At 33.5% G+C, this 18669-nt stretch overlaps 2 protein-coding genes and 1 pseudogene across 2 annotated transcripts; 2 read left to right on the forward strand and 1 right to left on the reverse strand.

The window, feature by feature from the left end:
- The first annotated feature begins 3771 nt into the window (after positions 1 to 3771).
- On the forward strand, positions 3772 to 4663 carry LOC124842530 (dehydration-responsive element-binding protein 1B pseudogene; annotated as a pseudogene).
- Positions 4664 to 7417: 2754 nt separating this feature from the next.
- Positions 7418 to 7912, reverse strand: LOC148201703 (uncharacterized). The gene has a single exon (XM_088109467.1). The coding sequence runs from the start codon at positions 7910 to 7912 to the stop codon at positions 7418 to 7420; it is 495 nt and encodes a 164-aa protein (XP_087965593.1).
- A 9192-nt stretch (positions 7913 to 17104) lies between these two features.
- Positions 17105 to 18290, forward strand: LOC148201704 (stress-response A/B barrel domain-containing protein At5g22580-like). Its single transcript, XM_088110272.1, has 2 exons — positions 17105 to 17452; positions 17923 to 18290. The coding sequence occupies exons 1-2, from the start codon at positions 17334 to 17336 to the stop codon at positions 18119 to 18121; spliced, it is 318 nt and encodes a 105-aa protein (XP_087966398.1). The 5' UTR covers positions 17105 to 17333; the 3' UTR covers positions 18122 to 18290.
- Positions 18291 to 18669: the final 379 nt, after the last annotated feature.

The following is an 18669-nucleotide window of genomic DNA, read 5'->3' on the forward strand; positions in this document are numbered from 1 at the left end:
TTCTAAATTGGCTCTTGATAATCGATTATTTGCGCAATAAATACAAAAACTTCTAACAGTTTTTACATCATTACAATTTATCCTATACATTTGTTTCTACAAAATGCGTTTAACAAAGATGCATTTAGAGTCTTCAATTCTTCAGCTTTTATCATCATCAAAACTTCACAGTAGCTTCAAGATACCAATGCTCCTCATTGGTAACTTGTTGCGCTATTAATATATGAACTGCCAACGTTAAGCTAACTTTGGCATCAAAGTGCACCTGAAGCAGATTCGCATCATCGGATTGAAAGTTCAAAATTGGCGACAAGGCTAGGAAGATTTGATTTTGTTGACATGAAAATGCACAAACAAAAAAATTGAAACCCTAAAGCAAAGAAGAAAAAGGAGAGGTGATGAAGAAGAAGATCCAGATTATAGTATTTACCGACAAATTTTTCTTTGGATAATTTTCGACGAATTTTTCCTTCAGTAACTTCTAACAAATTTTTTCTTCAATAACTATTGACAAATTTTTCTTTTTGGTAATTATCGATGGGTTTTTTCTTCAATAATTATTTACGATTTTTTTCTTCGATAATTACTGACGAATTTTTTCTTCAATAATTATCGATAATTTTTTTTTATATTTACTAACGGATTTTTCGTTGATAATTATCGACAAATTTAATATTTCATCGGTACATATTATCGATTGCATTCTTACAGACGAATTTAGGTCAATCGGTGGATCGTCCGAATAAAAGCCACTACCGACGAATTTTTAATGTTTTTGACTAATTTTGACCATCGATAATACTTTTTTTTCTTGTAGTGTCAATCCCGTGGGACTCTGATAGCTGGGTGGCCGCATCCTCCCGCTTCTTATCGCAATCAGGGTGAGCAGTGATCACCTCCTGAAACTTTGCATTCAACTCAGAAATGACCTTTAATGCTTTGTCCAAGCTAAACTACATGGTAGCCAATTTTTCCTTCAGCTTCTTGGACCCACTATTTGCGGTGTCAACAACACGCAAAATTAATAGAGCCGTCAGGGCAACCATCTCAAAGGTAGCGTCCAAAGCTTTCTTGTGAGACATCTTCTCCATCAAGTTCTTCTTGTCCCCGACCAAGTTGAAGACTACCTTAGCACCAAGTTGGAACTCAATGCTAAAGACGCCTCCAATCAAAGACTTGGAAGGGTCGCCATCCTTGCAACTCTTCTTGTGTGAAGATGACTTCTCACCTTGACATTGAGACTTCCTTTTCCCCTTCTTTGCCTCTCGACCTTCTTGTGGATCAGGGTAGAAGACCGTGATGGGCGTTGGTTGAAAGGCAAAAGCAACCCAAACAGGTTGAGGTTGATTAGGTGGACATCCAGAGGTAGGACAATCGATAGATAACTGTTCAGTCCCTTTGACAATAGTAGGACGTCTTAATGTTGGAGTGCTCGAGGTAGGGTGACTCGCTGTTGAAGAGCTCGAAGACTCGCCACCATCGACTCGAGATAGCAAGTTAACACCAATTAATCACTAAACATTGATAAATAAAGCTTAGCAAACACCTTGTGGAAGAGGTTTGTAGACTTGTGGCACATGATAAGTTTTCGGGAGGGAAGACGACAAGGGAGGTGATTGATCATCTCCATTGCAGCCACTTCTTTCAGTGTCATTGTGGACTTGTGTGCCATAAGGTTATTTTTAGGGGAATTTGAGTCCGATACAAAGGAAATTTAAGTCAATCGGCCTCATAAAAAACTTTGGTCGACCGACCTCTATTATTCCCATCCTGAAGCACTTTGTCTTGAATCCCCTTAAAGATGGTGACATACAAAGAAAATAGTCACGTCACCTTTTTGGATACGAGGGACACCAAACTTTTGTTGGCGTTCGGGTGAGTACGGAAGTAATGTGGAAAGATGAGAGGAGTTGGGGTGATATCGAATACCGAACAGAGCACCCTAAAGGTTTGAGGTAAGAAGGTAGGTGATCTGCATTTATTGCACTATTAATATTTGAACTGTCAACATTAAGTTGACTTTAACATCAAAGTGTCTTGTGCAAGTACCCTCTGAGTGGTTTGGACAAGCAGTAACACTAGAACTTGGACTTTATGACAACTTTCGAACCCCAGATGACTCACCAAACTTTGAATCGTTGACCTCGACCCTACATTCTAAAACAAATTGTATAAGAAGATTTAAAATTTATTATAGAAAAATATACAAAAGTTTGTATTATGTTAAGTAATATTATTTGTTCATATCCGACTCAAAATATATTATTATCATTAGGTCCAAAATGGTCTTATAGTCATGTGATCCAAGTGTGAGATTTATAAATTGAATAAAATTATTATATCTATTAATATGTTGTTATATTTTGAATTTATCTTAATTGTTGTTATACTAATAGGCTCACAAAAGAAAGTAGGGATGACAAATATAGTCATGCATGTAGGTATGTATAGATAAAATCTACCACGGATAATTAGTACTCATGAGTATTTATTATACGCGGATGGCGATTTATAGGTATTTTAATACTAATTTATAAATGGGTGTGGATATTATACTATTTGTATCTGCGAGTATCTATTAGCGACAAACAATTAAAATTAAAATTTAATTTATATTTTATTCAGGTAAATTTAATTAAAATTTAAATTAAATTATATTTTATTAAGTTAAATTTAATTGAAATTAAATTTTAATTTATATTTAATTTAATTTATATTTTATTTTATTTTAGTTTTACATAGATTTTATTTTAAAAATTTATTGAATTTTTTTAAATATATAAGGATACTTACGGATACCCATACGTTTTAAAATACTTGGAGATATTTTTTAGACAAATATTCAATGGATAACCAAACACATGATAAATGAACTTTTTTGTTATGGAAGTGCTGATAGAAATTATTCGCGCTCGACTTGATTCATTATCATCTCTACACATAAGCGTATAAATATCCCTTTAGTAATAATCTAACTTAATACTAATTTTATATTCTAATACTTCGAAATTCTTGTAGGTAAATTTCTTTTTATCAATCAGGAACTCATCAACTTGGATCAACCCAATAATTTTTTTAATAACATATTTATGTTTATTCAAAGATATATGTTTTCAAACGTCAAACTACCTTAATTTTTGTGTGTATTTTTTATCTAAATTTTAAAAAAGGATTATTTTCCTATTTCGTTATTTCCAAAAGTTGATGGCAATATCACTCGTAATGATACCTTTATAGCTTTAAATATTGCAACCAACTCAAGTTCGTCACATTGTGTATTTTATCATCACATTATACAAATCTGAATAATATAATATCGCCCACACTTTCACTCTTATTTCACTTCCTTTTCACCATATCTCTTCTATATCGTTTGTTCACCACAAACTGTTAGTTTTTTTTTCTCTTTTTCTTTCTATTTTTATCTGTCACTTCTTTTACCCACAGTGTAGCCTGGTCTAACAGTTTACATTCTTTGAATTTGAATACCACCTTTCATCTCACCCCTGCTCGCGACACGACATCCATTGAGGTCACAAAACCAGAATCCAGGGTTAAACACTCTTAAAATCTGTTCTTCACACCCACGTGGTCTCCCAAAACCAACCAAAGCAATGATATTCATAACGTACATGTGTCGCACGTGTACGTGTCCAAATCGTGTTTATCATTCATATATATATATATATATATATATATATATATATATATATATATATATATATATATATTACTGAATCAAGTATCATCTTCCTCACACACAGACAACACACCATTTTCTCTTTCTTCTCCATTCTTATGCTTCATCTTTTCCAAAACTCAAATAGATACAAATGATTAATATGAACATGAAGAACAACGAATCTCCTTGTTCCAAGTCACAGTCTCCACCAAAATCTGATCCATTGTGTGATTCTTCAAATCCATCTCACAAGAGGAAAGCAGGTAGAAAGAAGTTTAGGGAGACACGGCACCCTGTGTATAGGGGTGTACGCCAAAGAAACGGAAACAGATGGGTGTGTGAAATTAGGGAACCAGTGAAAAAGTCAAGGATCTGGGTAGGCACATACCCTTCTCCTGAAATGGCTGCTAGGGCACACGACGTGGCTGTTTTAGCCCTTAATGGCATCTCTGCTAAGTTCAATTTCCCCGATTCAGTTTCCCTTCTTCCTCTTGCAAAGTCTTCTTCTGCTGCAGATATAAGGGAAGCAGCAAAAACTGCTACTGTTGATGATACTTTCACGCCAAACACATCTTTTTCTTGTTCCTCTCATGGAAATTCTAGTTTTGAAGAAAATGGGAATGCAGAAGAGAGTTTTTTGAACACGAGCATCCACAATGATGAGTCTGAAACAGTGTTCTTTGATGAGGAGGCACTGTATAATATGCCAGGTTTGTTGGATAGTATGGCCGAGGGATTGCTAATTACTCCACCCTCTAGAGCACTGGACTGGGACCATTCTGATTCTGAAATAGACCTTACTCTGTGGAATAACTGATATCAATACTACCTATATTTTTGGTTTCTCATTCTCACAGATATTTTAAACACAGTGAGAATCTATGTGTGTGTGAGAGAGAGTTAAAAAAAGATCGTTGAATGATACTAATTCCTTCTGCTAGAATCTTTGGTTAATTACTGCATGTACTGTTGAACTGCTGCTATAATATCTCCCAACGATTTTTCAAACTCATCAGAAAGACCTATCCGTATGTCGTGGTTAAGTGCATGCACCTTTTTGAGAGGAATATGAAGTCAGAAAGGTTTATATATGTAATTGGCAACGTCATTAGGGAGAAGAAATAAAAAGTGTGAAACTGCTATATCAGAAAAAACAAAATTAGGTTTCTTTCTATGTGCAAAATATGTTCCCTACACTTTGTACAGATTTATTCTATTTAAAAAAGAACATGATAGGTTGACTTCATTTTTCAAAATTTATATATATACATATGATATCATTTTATCTCATAATTTTATTTATATTATTATTATTATTATTATTATTATTATTATTATTATTATTATTATTATTATTAACGTATGCTTCTGCAAATATTTCCGGGACCGAGAGACTAATCTGCTGATGTGTCTGGCCGCTCGCTCGCTTCCAAACTCTTGCTATTAGTCGATCGGTATTGGCACAAACCGACCGGTCTCCTTCTTGACGAGGGAGGACACTCAAGTTAGGCGTGTGGTTGAAGAGTGTTTACTCTTAATGAGACAATCAGTGCTTGATTAACACTGTTTGAATATTTGGAGAGTAGGGGAGAGTGTATAATGCTTAAGTGAAAACGTACCTGGCTTGTAGCCCTGGCTTTGTATTTATAATTTACCTCATAAATCATGAACTGATAAAAGCCCAATAAAATATAAACAAAATAAGATATAAACAGATTACCTGAAAATCCTGTTTATCAATATCTTCAACCAAATATTTCTGGATTTGGTTTATCAAATATCTTTAACCAGATATCTTGAATTATTTTATTATTCACTAGATCATTGGCCCAGTAACAACTTAAGTGCTGAGCCAATTATCATTTGAAGTAGCTTATTAGCACTGTAGGCCCAATTATGGCCCAAACCATTTGATCAAGCTGACCAATGGCGGACAGACCGATCGGTCCTTTTCAATTATCGCTCGGTCAATATTTCATACGATACATCATGTCCCCCAAGTCCGAGTGTAATTGGTCAGCTTTAACCTTGATTAACTATAGGACTTATGAGTTTGAGGGAGGTTGTGTTTGTTGTAGTGAGAAGTTTGCTTTTCCATGTAAACATGAACCGAGAAGGATTTACCTCTCGGCCTTCAACATGAACCGAGAGGGATTTACCGCTCGGTCTTCAACATCAACCGAGAGGGAATTACCTCTCGGCCTTCAACATGAACCGAGAGGAATTTACCTCTTGGCCTTCAACATGAACCGAGAGGGATTTACTTCTCGGCCTTCAACATGAACCGAGAGGGATTACATTTACCTCTTGGTCTTCAACATGAACCGAGAGGGATTTACCTCTCGGCCTTCAACATGAACCGAGAGAGATTTATCTCTCGGTCTTTGACTTTGACCTAGGAGTTCCTCCTAGGGAGCGGGTTTTACCATTTGATTTACAATAACTGGGGGACTGTCTTCACCGTTCGGTTTCCATTTGAGAGGGCTTTACCTCTTTGCCGAGAGGGATACCGCTCGGTCTTTACTCTAGGAGTGCTTCCTAATGAACAGGCTTTACCGTTCGACTTTACACTAGGAGTTCCTGGAGAACTTCCTAATGGAGGACTTTACCTCTTTGTCGAGAGGGATTTACCGCTTGGTCTTTGAGCTAGGAGTGCTTCCTAGTGAACGGGCTTTACCGTTCGGCTTTGAGAGGGCTTTACCTCTTTGCCGAGAGGGATTTACCGCTTGGTCTTTGAGCTAGGAGTGCTTCCTAGTGAACGGGCTTTACCGTTCGTCTTTGAGAGGGCTTTACCTCCTTGCCGAGAGGGATTTATCGCTCGGTCTATGAGCTAGGAGTGCTTCCTAGTGAACGAGCTTTACCGTTCAGCTTTGAGAGGGCTTTACCTCTTTGCCGAGAGGGATTTACCACTCGGTCTTTGCGCTAGGAGTGCTTCCTAGTGAACGGGCATTACCGTTCGGCTTTACACTAGGAGTTCCTGGAGAACTTCCTAATGGAGGACTTTACCTCTTTGCCGAGAGGGATTTACCGCTTGGTCTTTGAGCTAGGAGTGCTTCCTAGTGAACGGGTTTTACCGTTCGGCTTTGAGAGGGCTTTACCTTTTTGCCGAGAGGGATTTACCGCTCGGTCTTTTAGCTTCAGTGTTGACTATAAAATTCTTTAACGAAATTGGTAACCAATGACCGAGCATGAATTGCTCGGTTTTATTTATTTCATAATTAAAGTATAAGAAAATAACAAAAGTCTAAATCAAAAATTTAAACATTAACAGAGTTTTGGATTCCTCTCTTCAGTTGATAATTCTATGAACCGATCGTTCACGATGACGACTAGATTGCGACTATAGTCTCGCCTCCGTTCGTTCTTCCGATACGTCCGTTCGGGACTTCTTCTTGTTTCCTGTATATACTTACGGAGATGTCCTGCCCGAATGAGGCTTTCTATTTCGTTTTTTAGCGTAATGCATTCTTCTATAGTATGTCCATGATTCTGATAGAAATGACAGCTCTTCCTTTCATCTGCGTTTCTTGGAGATAGTTTCGTTTAGAGTGTGAGAAGTTCAACGTTTAGAGCTTCTTCAAGAACTTTTGCCCTAGGTGCGTTGAGGGCTGTATAATGATTAAACTTAAATGTTCGGGGAAACTCCCCACTTTTACCATTATTGCCGAATGGTCGCTTGCCGTCCTTTCTACCTCCACTTGACTCAGCTTCTTGTTGTCGCTTTCTTTGTGAGATTCATATATCCTCCATGCGGATGAATTTAACTACTCTTTCTTGGAGTTCCTCCATAGTTTTTGGTGGTCGTGCATACAATTTTTCAACAAAATATCCTGGTCTTAGACAGGAAGGCAAATTGGTGATGATAAAAGAGTGATTTACCTCTTTAACTCGCCCTGCAGTTTCAGTATACCTTTTCATAAAGGCCTTCAAAGTTTCTCCTTTTTCCATTTTAGTATTTACCAATTCCGCTGGTGTTACCTCCTGATTACGATTTGAGGCATATTGTCTTCTAAAAAGGGTTTCCACAATGGTGAAGCAATCCACTGTGTTCGGGGAAAGAGTGTTATACCACTCTAATGCCTCGTCCTTGAGTGATAAGGAGAAAGCTCTGCACATAACCGGATCACTGTCCGTGTAGAACACCATTGCATTGGTGAAAATCATAAGATGATTATCGGGATATGCCGAGCCATCATACCTATCCAATACAGGAGGATTCTTCTCTGGCATTGGAGTTTGCATGATGGCCGTCGTAAAAGGGAGTAGACTTTAGGGTCGATCGGTTTGCAGGAGGGACGATTCTCTCCTTCCCCGACCGTTCGGGTCGGTATGCTGAGATGGCTATCGATTACGACTTCCATCGTTATCATTCTGATGGTTGTTACCCCGATCGACTGTGGCCTCCGAGTGCTGATCTGACGTTCGGTACGGCCTCGCTCTACTCTCAATGTTGCAATCACCTCAGCGTGCCTTCGCTGCATCTCTTGTTGTGCTTTCGTTTGTGCCTGTATGGTTCTTGCCTATGCCTGTATCTGTGCTTGCATCTGCGCTATCAAATCTCTGTTGTTCTGTTCTTCCTCCATGCTCCTCGTGGTCACCATTGGGTTTGACGCTCGGCCCCACGGTGGGCGCCAAATGTTTCTGCAAATATTTTCGGGACCAAGAGACTAACCTGCTGACGTGTCTGGGCCGCTCGCTCGCTTCCAAACTCCTGCTATTGGCCGATCGGTATTGGCACAAACTGATCGGTCTCCTTCTTGACGAGGGAGGATGTACCTGCAAAAGACACTCCGACACTCAAGTTAGGTGTGTGGTTGAAGAGTGTTTACTTTTAATGAGACAATCAGTGCTTGATTGACATTGTTTGAATATTTGGAGAGTAGGAGAGAGTGTATAATGCTTAAGTGAAAATGTACCTGGCTTGTGGCCCTAGCTTTGTATTTATAATTTAACTCATGGATCATAAACTGATAAAAGCCCAATAAAATATAAACAAAATAAGATATAAACAGATTATCTGAAAATCCTGTTTATCAGTATCTTCAACCAAATATTTCTGGATTTGATTTATCAAATATCTTTAACCAGATATAATAACTTAAGTGCTGACCCAATTATCATTTGAAGTAGCTTATTAACACTGTACGCTCAATTACGGCCCAAACCATTTGATCAGACTGACCAATGACGGACAGACCGATCATTCCTTTTCAATTATCGCTCGGTCAATATTTCATAGGATACAACATATAAATATAATATTTTATCATTAAAGCAAGTTTTTGAAAGTTATTTTTAAAAGTATCGTAATATTTTAAAAACATTTGTTGTCGTTTGTCATAAAAGTTTATTAATTAGTTTTGCAGATAAACAGACTCTATAAGAATTTATTGTTTACATTATCGACATACGTGGATCAATCGTAGAAAAGAAAAACGTGGTTTTCTGGTCTTCTCCTTCTTCTTTTTTTCTTTTTTCTTTTATCTTTTATATTTAAGTTTGTTGTGGGTGCGAGCAAATTACTAAATGAACTCGTTTCATGCAAGAAGGTAACACTTGGAAATCCACAATGATAAGATATTAGACGATTACATATAGTATATAGGTAATATAAACCTAAGTCAATTTTGTAGAATTATTAGATTTAAAAATCTACTTTTTAATAATAATAGCTCTATCAAATTGAAAGTTTTTATTGAATTTACCCAATAATGACAATAATTATATATATATATATATATATATATATATATATATATATATATATATATATATATATAATTACTAATATATAAGTTAATTATATAAAAATTGTAATATCTCTCTCAAGTCAAAATCTATTGTATATATTTGTGGATAGAGGAATCATGAGTATGAGTAAAGTGTATGCTGATTATTTAATCTGGGATAACTTTTTAATTTAATGTAAACAACTTTTTGTTTTATACATGTTTCAAAGAAAAAAATTATCCAAACTAAACGAATAAAGTTTTAAAAGGATAAATTGAATTTCAGTAAAGTTGTTGAAAACCTTGTATAAATTAGAATAAGATTAATTTACATTAAAACATACAAATTTCATTTTATAAATTTTTTTAAAAAGTGAGTTAAGTTTAAAATTAAAATTATGAATTAAAATTTATTATAATAAAGTTTGTTGCATCCTAAGCCACTAATGTGTCAACATGTGGAGGTATGTTAAAAGTGTTATATTGATTAAGAAAATAAGATTAATTTATGATAATTAATAAAAAAGCTCATCTTTTAAAAAGTCAGTTTTATATAACTGAATATAAATTTTATTTTAAAAGTTGATTTTATAAAATTAAGTTAGAGTTTAAAGTTTATTGTTTTAAGACATAAATTATTAAAATTTTTAATTGTTTTATCTTTTACAATTAAAAAGTAATTATGGAGATTGAGAAAAATAGGTTTTCATATCATTATAAAGTATCAAGGTGTGTTGACCGATTTATAATTGATTAAACGGTGATAATGAACATTTATCAATTTTAATATTTGTTTCGGGTATAACATTGTGTCGAAGGCCGGATGAATCTCGAAGACTGGGCGGACTTAAGTGTTCCATGCTTGGCCGGACGGCTTGTGAAGACCACGAACTAAAAGAGAATGGGCAAAATGTTTCTAGTATAACATTATACCAAGGTCGGACGAATCTCGAAGACTGCGCGGACTTAAGCGTTCCATACTGTATTCGAAGGCCGGACGACTTGTGAAGACCACGAACTAAAGGAGACCGGGAGAGCTTCTCCAAAGCGGACGGACGTTGCTTCAAGCGCTCCAAATGGTTGTCCTCCTCCTTCTCCAAGCCGGGCGGGCACCTGAAAGCGGATGGACGTTGCTCCAAACTGTGGAAGACCGGACGAGTTCTCTCCTCTTCTGGTTCTCTAGTTGTGGTATTTGTTCTCCCTCCTCGCTCTCCGAGCCGGGCGGACACCTGTCAAAGGCACTCCGACGCTCAAGTCAGTAAAGTGATCGAGTAGTTATTATAGCGAGTAAAGCATGTGCTATGCAACCTGCCCAGAAATCATACCTGAGACCTTTATTTATAGCAGTTGTAATGGGCTTTTACCTTTTGTGGGTCTGATGATGGCCTAATCATGCTTAATCTTCATTAGGGGCTTAAAGAGTCATTAGTGTTTGTAATCTAATCATGTAATCGACCCGGGTAGGCGACCACTCGGTTCTGCTGGTTGGTCAGCTTGGATGTTCAGTCTTGATGGTCGACCTAAATGGACGGCCTTGGAAAGACAGCTCGGTCTATGTATGGTCAGTCCAAGAACGGCGTCAACTTAGACGCTCGGTCTTGATGGACGACCTTGGAAAGATCGCTCAGTCTATGTATGGTCGGTCTAAGGACGGCCTTAGAAGAGTCGACCTGAAGGAACCGTTCGGTCGAACTTGGGAGAACCGCTCAGTCGGGAGGACCGTACAGGACAATATTAATTAGTTTTATATCAAAAGGATATTTTATTACTAAATATATATTTTATATTTCGTATGCAAAAAATGTATTCTGTAAAAGAACTTTTGACTCTGCTCATGAGATACAGGTATGAACTTGACCAAGTGCATTTCGTCAAAGTCAATCATGTGCTTGGTTACCATCTTTACATTCTCGTATTTCTAATTTTCAACCACAGAAAAAAGTGTTATTTAGTTCATACATATATAATGTTAAGAATTTAAATGAAAGTTTAATTTAAAAAATATAAAATTAAGAAAATCAATTAAAAGATTTATAAATTTATTGTCTTTATATTTTAAATTAGTTTTAAATTAGAGTAATATCAACTTTTTTATATAAATTAACTTAACTTTTATTATTATTGATCTCTCACAAAAGAATCATTATACACTACTGATATAAGAGAGAACAACTTTTTGAGTTAGAACAGACGTTTTGAAAAGAGAAGAAAAAAAATAAATTGAAATAAATATATTAAGATTCTAAAGTCATAATTATTCTAACTTAAAAATATCAAACAAAATACTTAAGATAGAAAATTTTCATTGTTAATTGTGAATGGTCAAATTAGTTTTTAGAATTTTATTATTTAGTAATAAGATGAATAAAATATAAACTTTTAATATAACCTAGTTATATTAAAATATAAGATAATTTTAAACTGCTCGTCAACTGGAAAAGATCAAGAGACGTGTTGTTAGAAAAGAAAAATATTCTAGATCAATAATTTCGCAATGTTTTTATGCATCAATCCAGAATGTTATAACTACCCTAGTTTTGTCTCCACACCGGCAAATCCAAACTTTCTCTTCCACAGCATTAATTCTTAAAAATAAAGATTATAAGTTAATAATGTTATTAAATTGAGCTAGTTTTTTATTTTTGTAGATAAACTCTCTTTCTCTTTATTTTTTTCCTCGAAAATAATATTAGTAAATAATGATAAAAAAATTGCATTCCTATTACAAGAAAAATGGGTTTATAATCCTTTAAAAAAATCATTAAAATTACTAACGGATAAAATATTTGTTAATAAATTTTATCAATTAATTTTTTGATTTATTTTTAATTATCAAAGATAATTAACAACCAATTTAATCTTTCTCTCATTTTTATTTTTTTTCTTTATTTTTACTTCTTCTCTTCTTTCATAGTTGTCTTTATTGTCTGGTGTTACCACAGTTGTATGGTGTTGTCACTGTTGTCGCTATGTACATTACTTTGTCTCGTCATTCTCCTCCTCTTCTTTCTTCTTTTCTTCTTTCTTTTCTGTTGCTCTTATCACCGTTGTCGTCGTCCATCACCATTGTTGTTATTTTTGTCACCTCTTCATCCTCTCTCTCCTCCCTCTTTTTCATACTCATCTTCTTCTTCTCACTGGTTTTTATTTAATTTATAACTCCCTTCTAGTCTAAGGGAAGAATTGATGTCAATTTTATCATCAAATTTTAAACTAATATTAGTTAAAAATAGGCTTAATTACTCTGTTCATTTCAAATTTGGTTGAAAAGTTTTAAGTAAGTCTTCACTTAAATTTTTGTTTCAATCAAATTTTCATTTTCTGAAAAATTGACACAATTAAGTATTTTCTGTCAAATTGTTAGGATCCTAACGAAAAATACTTAATTAAGCTAATTTTTCAAAAGTTGAGACTTGATTAAAACAAACATTCAAATAAAAACCAACTTAAAACTTTAAATAGAGCAATTAAGTCTATTTTTAAATAACATGAGTTTATAGGTTTAAAAAACTTTTTTTTTCATAACTTAATAATAAAAATTGACTCTCTTTTTTCCTTAAAAGGATAAACCATATGCTATTTGTAAGAGAATTGATGTATTTATACCCTAGTCATTTTCATTAATAAAATATCTTCATTCTTATTTATCCTTAATCAACCTATTACCCTATTTTAATTTCATAATTTAGTTATATTATTTAAAAAAAATCAAATATATATTTCAGTATAATCTCAAAGAATTAAAAAATGTTGTCCCAAATTAGATTGGGGCGGAACGCGAAAAAGAAAAAAAAATAAGGATTTGTCTCTAATACTTATTACAAAAAGGTTTAATTCCCAATTTTGTCCTTAGTTTGGTTGGCAAATCTCAATTTAGTCCCTCGTTACAAAAGTGTTTGAAATGGGTTCTTACTTTTAAATTTTTGAGTCAAATTAGTCATTTCCGTTAAATATAACCAAACGGAGTTAATGGGATGATGATGTGGCAGAATGCAATGATAACGTGTTATTCTTATATTATATGCACATTGACGTGTTAGAAGTTAAACTCGATATTAAAGATTAAGTATCTGAAATGAGAGAAAAATCGATTTAGGGCCTTTTCTTTTATGCTAATCACATATGTCTCCCCCACCTCCACAAATTCCAGCACTCATTCATCACTCCACATACAAATACTTCATCACCTCCATTCACCCAAACCCCAAACTCATAGAGCACCTCCACAACCACCAATCAAAGCTGCAAACTGCCTAATTCCACACACAAAACTCTTCACCTCTCTTCTTGAACCATCCACGATCATCAATAGCACACACATTCATGGAGAATCAGTGGAGAGAGGAAGCAGAAGCATAGGAAGGGAGGAAGAGGAAACAGTGCGCACCTTAGCATGAATTCCTCTCCATCGTTTTCTCTCTCCTCGCTCGCTTCGACCCCACGGCATCATCCACTCTCCAATTGAGAAATGCATTGATTCTCATTCACATCCCCACTCTACCTCACATAAACCCAACCCTAACTTCTATCTTTTCCCTTCACACCGAAGGAGATGTTATGGCTCCTCCCACCTCGACGTCGTCCTCTGCCTCCTGCTCTAAACGTCACCACTCTCCTTTTGCCGCGCCGCCCCATTCTGCATTGCCGATAAATGTGCCTCTAATCGAACCTCCATTCCCGAGAATACCTTGATTCTCGAGAGCTACGTGAGGGGTTATATATCTAAATTCAAATCTAGTTGTTGTAGACGACATTGCGAAACATAAGTGTGATGGTGATAGATCTGGTGTGGTAACGGAAACTCGATTACAGTAGAAGGATAGAGAGCTGGATGGAGATCCAGAAGAGCGACCGATCAAAGAATTGGGTTCTCTGCCGCCATTTCTGCTGGTGTTCGCGGGACACATATGGCCCATTGAGCACAGGTGGAATCAACACCTGTCTAGGTTGAAAGTTGAAAGGGAAAGTTGGAAGGGAAAGTTGAAAGAGAAGGTTCAGAAATTTTCTAGGTTTGGATTTGGAAGGGGAAGCTGAAAGAGAGGTTCCCAAATTGGGAAGTGAATCAAAGACAAAATTTGGCTGCCCCACCTTCCCGGGACAAATTTAGTGAACGTCATGTAAGCGGGGACGAACGGAGGCAGAGGCGGAAGATGTGGGTGGTGGCTGCAGTATGATGAAAGCGGGGCGAACGATGTCATATTTGGAAGGGTGAGTAACAGAAAATATAATTTTTGACAATTTAAAAATGACAATATCCAGCTCAACCTTTGACAACTTAACATGTCACCGCATACAATATAAAAATAATATAAAAATGACACGTTATCACTGCATTCTGCCATATAATCAATCTCTTAACTTCGTTTGGTTATATTTAACGGAAAAGACTAATTTAACACAAAAATTTAAAAGTAAGAACACATTTCAAACACTTTTGTAATGATGAACTAAATTGAGATTTGTCAACCAAACTGGGAACAAAATTAGGTATTAAACCTTACAAAAACATTGAAAAAATCATTTATAAAAATATTACCCTGCAAAACTATATATTTTTTAGATTGGAAGTCTGTTACAAATGTATTTGCACCCTTCATAAATATTCAATATTTTCCCAACCTAAAAACATAGTTACTCATAATTAATTAAATATATTATTTATATTTTTAAAATATTTGTATTAACCTAAAATTAATTAAAAATTTACTTTAAATAAATATTAATCTATATTTTTTATTTATAAATAAATAAATTAGTTACCCTTGTTATTGTTTAATTACTATTTTTGTTACAATTTTTGTTGTTAGTTCACTTTAGTTTCCCTTATTTTTTTTATTTTTCAATTTTATTTTTGTTAAATCGATTCAATTTAATTATTTTTTTAGATTTACAAAATTTAAAATGTAAAAACATACAAGTACAATTCTGAAAACGATATAAAAATGATTTAGAAGTGATGATTCACCTTGTGAAAGAGAATATTTGTATCTATTACACTCTTTGTATCTTATCTTTTTCATATAATCTATCACACAATACACCATAATAGAGCTATAATATGATGTTTCTTTATTGGCGAGTCTTAGTATATTTAGAAAGTCAATTAGTATCCAAAATTTTTTACGAAAACACATATTCCTAACTCTAATATGATGTTTCATATTTTTATATCAATAATATTAGAGACTTCACACCAATTAAAAATTAAGACAAATTTATATTATATAAATAGATAAAAATCTTATATTATATGTAAATTTTGTAAGATTAAATTATATTTAAAGTTTGATTGTATGAAACTTATATGAAATTTATTTCAACAAAATTTATTATTTATTAGACTTTTGAAGATACAAAATTTTATTTAGAAATTAATTTTATAAAATAGAGTTGAAAGAATTTATTAAAAAATAAATATTTTTTACTATATGCTATATTTTAGTGGTTAACCTGTAACAAGTTATATTTCTTTTATCAAAAATTTAAATTTATAATATTTTTCTTTAATCTAGTCAAATTTTCACAGTTTAAATTTCTTGAATCTAAGGGTAAATATTGGAGTCCATTATTGACTAAAATATCATCAATTATTAAAATTATAGAGAAAATAATTTCTAAAAAAAATCAACCCAAATAATTCATTTGTATTAAAAGTTTTTGATTTCATAATATCTAATGATTAAGACGGATTACCAATTGTATTGATTTTATTAGGCTATCTATAATCAATAATGGCTTTCTTTTTTCATATATGTCATGTCATATAATTAAGCTAAATATTGCTAGCCTTTTTACACCAATGATAGCATAGGAAACACGTGTTGATGCAAAATAAATACGTCTTCTAGGTATCTATTATTTTTAATTTATTTAGGAATTGACATAAAAAATAATTTAAATATATTTTTTCTTTCAATTTATAATTGATAATATTCTTAAGATTAATTAATATATTCAAATAAAACCTCTTTAGTCCTGAAGTGGAGGTTCATTCCAATTCATTCAATAGTTTTGTATAACTTAACGGTGGAAACTAAAAATTATTTAAATACATATTTTTCTTCAATCCTTCAAAAGCTTCAACTTTCAAACCAGACAATATATATCAGGAAAAAAATATTCACAAAAATTTCCAAAAATTACTATATAACAGGCATTAAATGATTTCAATATCATTTATTAAGCAGAGAAAAAGAAAAGATATTTTGGAATTAAACAGGTGAAAATGATAAATAAAAAAATATCTACACTGTTGTATATTAAAGAGACTCAACATTCTATTGGAAGTTAATCTAAATTATAAATAAGATTAATTTATAATATATAAATAGATGCAAATTTTTTCACTGATCACTTAACTGAGATTGAGTTAGACTTAAATTGATTTCTTAACCTATTCCTTAAAGATAAGTACATATGAAGATGCCATTGATGAATTGAAGTTCAATAATTCATCTTGGTAGTGCACATGGCAAGGACAAGAAGAACAGTCCAGCAAATGACACCACTTTTTCTTGAATAGAAAATGGCAGTGAAGAAAGGAAAGGGTTGTGGCAGATATATTATGATAATGTTTTCTGACTCTGAATGAGGCCAACACATAACTCAAACTTCTAGAGGGAAATGACCCCAAAGCTGTGTCCTTCATGCACAATGACAATTTAACCAGACAACTTTTACTGTGCAAATATGGAGAAGAAGTTGCACCATGGTGGGTCAATGTTTCGAACCAGTACCTTTCCTCATATTCAACCGTGGATTCTGTCCCCAATTACTTTTTTGCGGTGAAATTGGTCTTTTATGATCACAGTGTACAAATAGGGACTGTAAAATAGTTTTTGCCTGCATGATGTGTAGCTTTTCTGCATATATATGTGGCTCCTAGCAACTACACTTTTGGTTATAAGACTTGTGTTGCAGCTATGGGTTCTTTTAATCACTATGTGATTGTTAAGTTCAAGGATGGTGTGGAAGTTGAAGAACTCATTCAAGGGTTGGAGAAGATGGCATCTGGAATTGATCAAGTCAAATCCTTTGAATGGTATAAAACTATATCTTGCTTTATTTACATGACTTACTTTTCTGCATTTACATGACTGGTTAATACTTCTGTGTGTGATCTATGAATAGGGTATCACTTTATATAACGTTTTATTGATTTTTGGTATATCGGTTGTCAAAGATAACCTTTTAGATATATAGTAAATGAAAAACACAACCAGTAAAGGTTGTATATATATATATGATCCTTAACCTTTTTAGGCTATTTTTGCATACATGCATGATTTTTCTTTAATTTAGTATTATCAAAGTTAAAAAGTATGTGTCTATAGACACACTTAAAAAAAGTTTAAATACTTTACAAAATAAAAATTTTATAAATTTATTAAGGTTTTGGATCGAAGGTATTGTGTTTTTCCGATTTTTCTATGTTTTTGAAAGATTGATCAAACATTTAGTAAATAATCATTGATATGCTAAGACTAGGTTTGATTCATGTTTGTATGACAGGGGAAAGGACATAGAAAGCCATGAAATGCTAAGACAAGGTTTCACTCATGTTTTCTTGATGGCATTCGATGGAAAAGAGGAGTTCAATGCATTTCAGACTCATCCCAATCATGTTGAGTTCTCAGGAGTGTTTTCACCAGCTATTGAGAAGATTGTGGTGCTGGATTTTCCATCTAAGCTTGTCAAAGCACCAGCATGATCCTCAACTTATTCAAGCAATTAAACTTTCCATCTTTAAAGTGCATGCATGCGTGTGCATCTGTTATGGTTGTTCCTAGTATTCCTACATGTTCTTGTGCAATTTCAACTTGATAATAAGCTCTCCTTTTTTCCTGATTAATGAAAGTTCTAGCAGTTCAATTGGTTAATACTATGAAAATGTTTCATGTGGAAAACAGCAAGATCTAATACTATTAATTCTCTCCATGTTTCTACCGCATTTGACATGTGCCAACACATTTTATAGCTTTCTAACACACTGCTCTCATAATTAATCGATGTAAACATTCTTTATACTCTGTTAAACAGATTTTTAAAATGTGACTCACAGATAGTGTTGAAAGTATAATGAATTTATAAAAGGTGTAAATCTCACTTTATAAATTTTTAAATTAATTTCATAAAGTTGAGTTAAACTTTAACATTAAGTTTTATATATATATATATATATATATATATATATATATATATATAATTTTGGACTTTAATTACTTTTAATTATTTAAATTTAATTTAATTTTATTAAAC

The sequence above is a fragment of the Vigna umbellata genome, chromosome 3 (assembly GCF_029865625.1).
Source record: "Vigna umbellata cultivar VRB3 chromosome 3, Vumbellata_1.0, whole genome shotgun sequence".
NCBI lineage: Eukaryota > Viridiplantae > Streptophyta > Magnoliopsida > Fabales > Fabaceae > Vigna > Vigna umbellata.

Excerpts from the sequence above, each read along its gene's own strand:
- LOC148201703 (XM_088109467.1), bottom strand. The coding sequence starts at position 7,912 with ATGCCAGAGAAGAATCCTCCTGTATTGGATAGGTATGATGGCTCGGCA.
- LOC148201704 (XM_088110272.1), top strand. The coding sequence starts at position 17,334 with ATGGGTTCTTTTAATCACTATGTGATTGTTAAGTTCAAGGATGGTGTG. Across the intron at positions 17,453-17,922 it reads CAAGTCAAATCCTTTGAATG|GGGAAAGGACATAGAAAGCC; the intron begins GTATAAAACTAT and ends TTTGTATGACAG.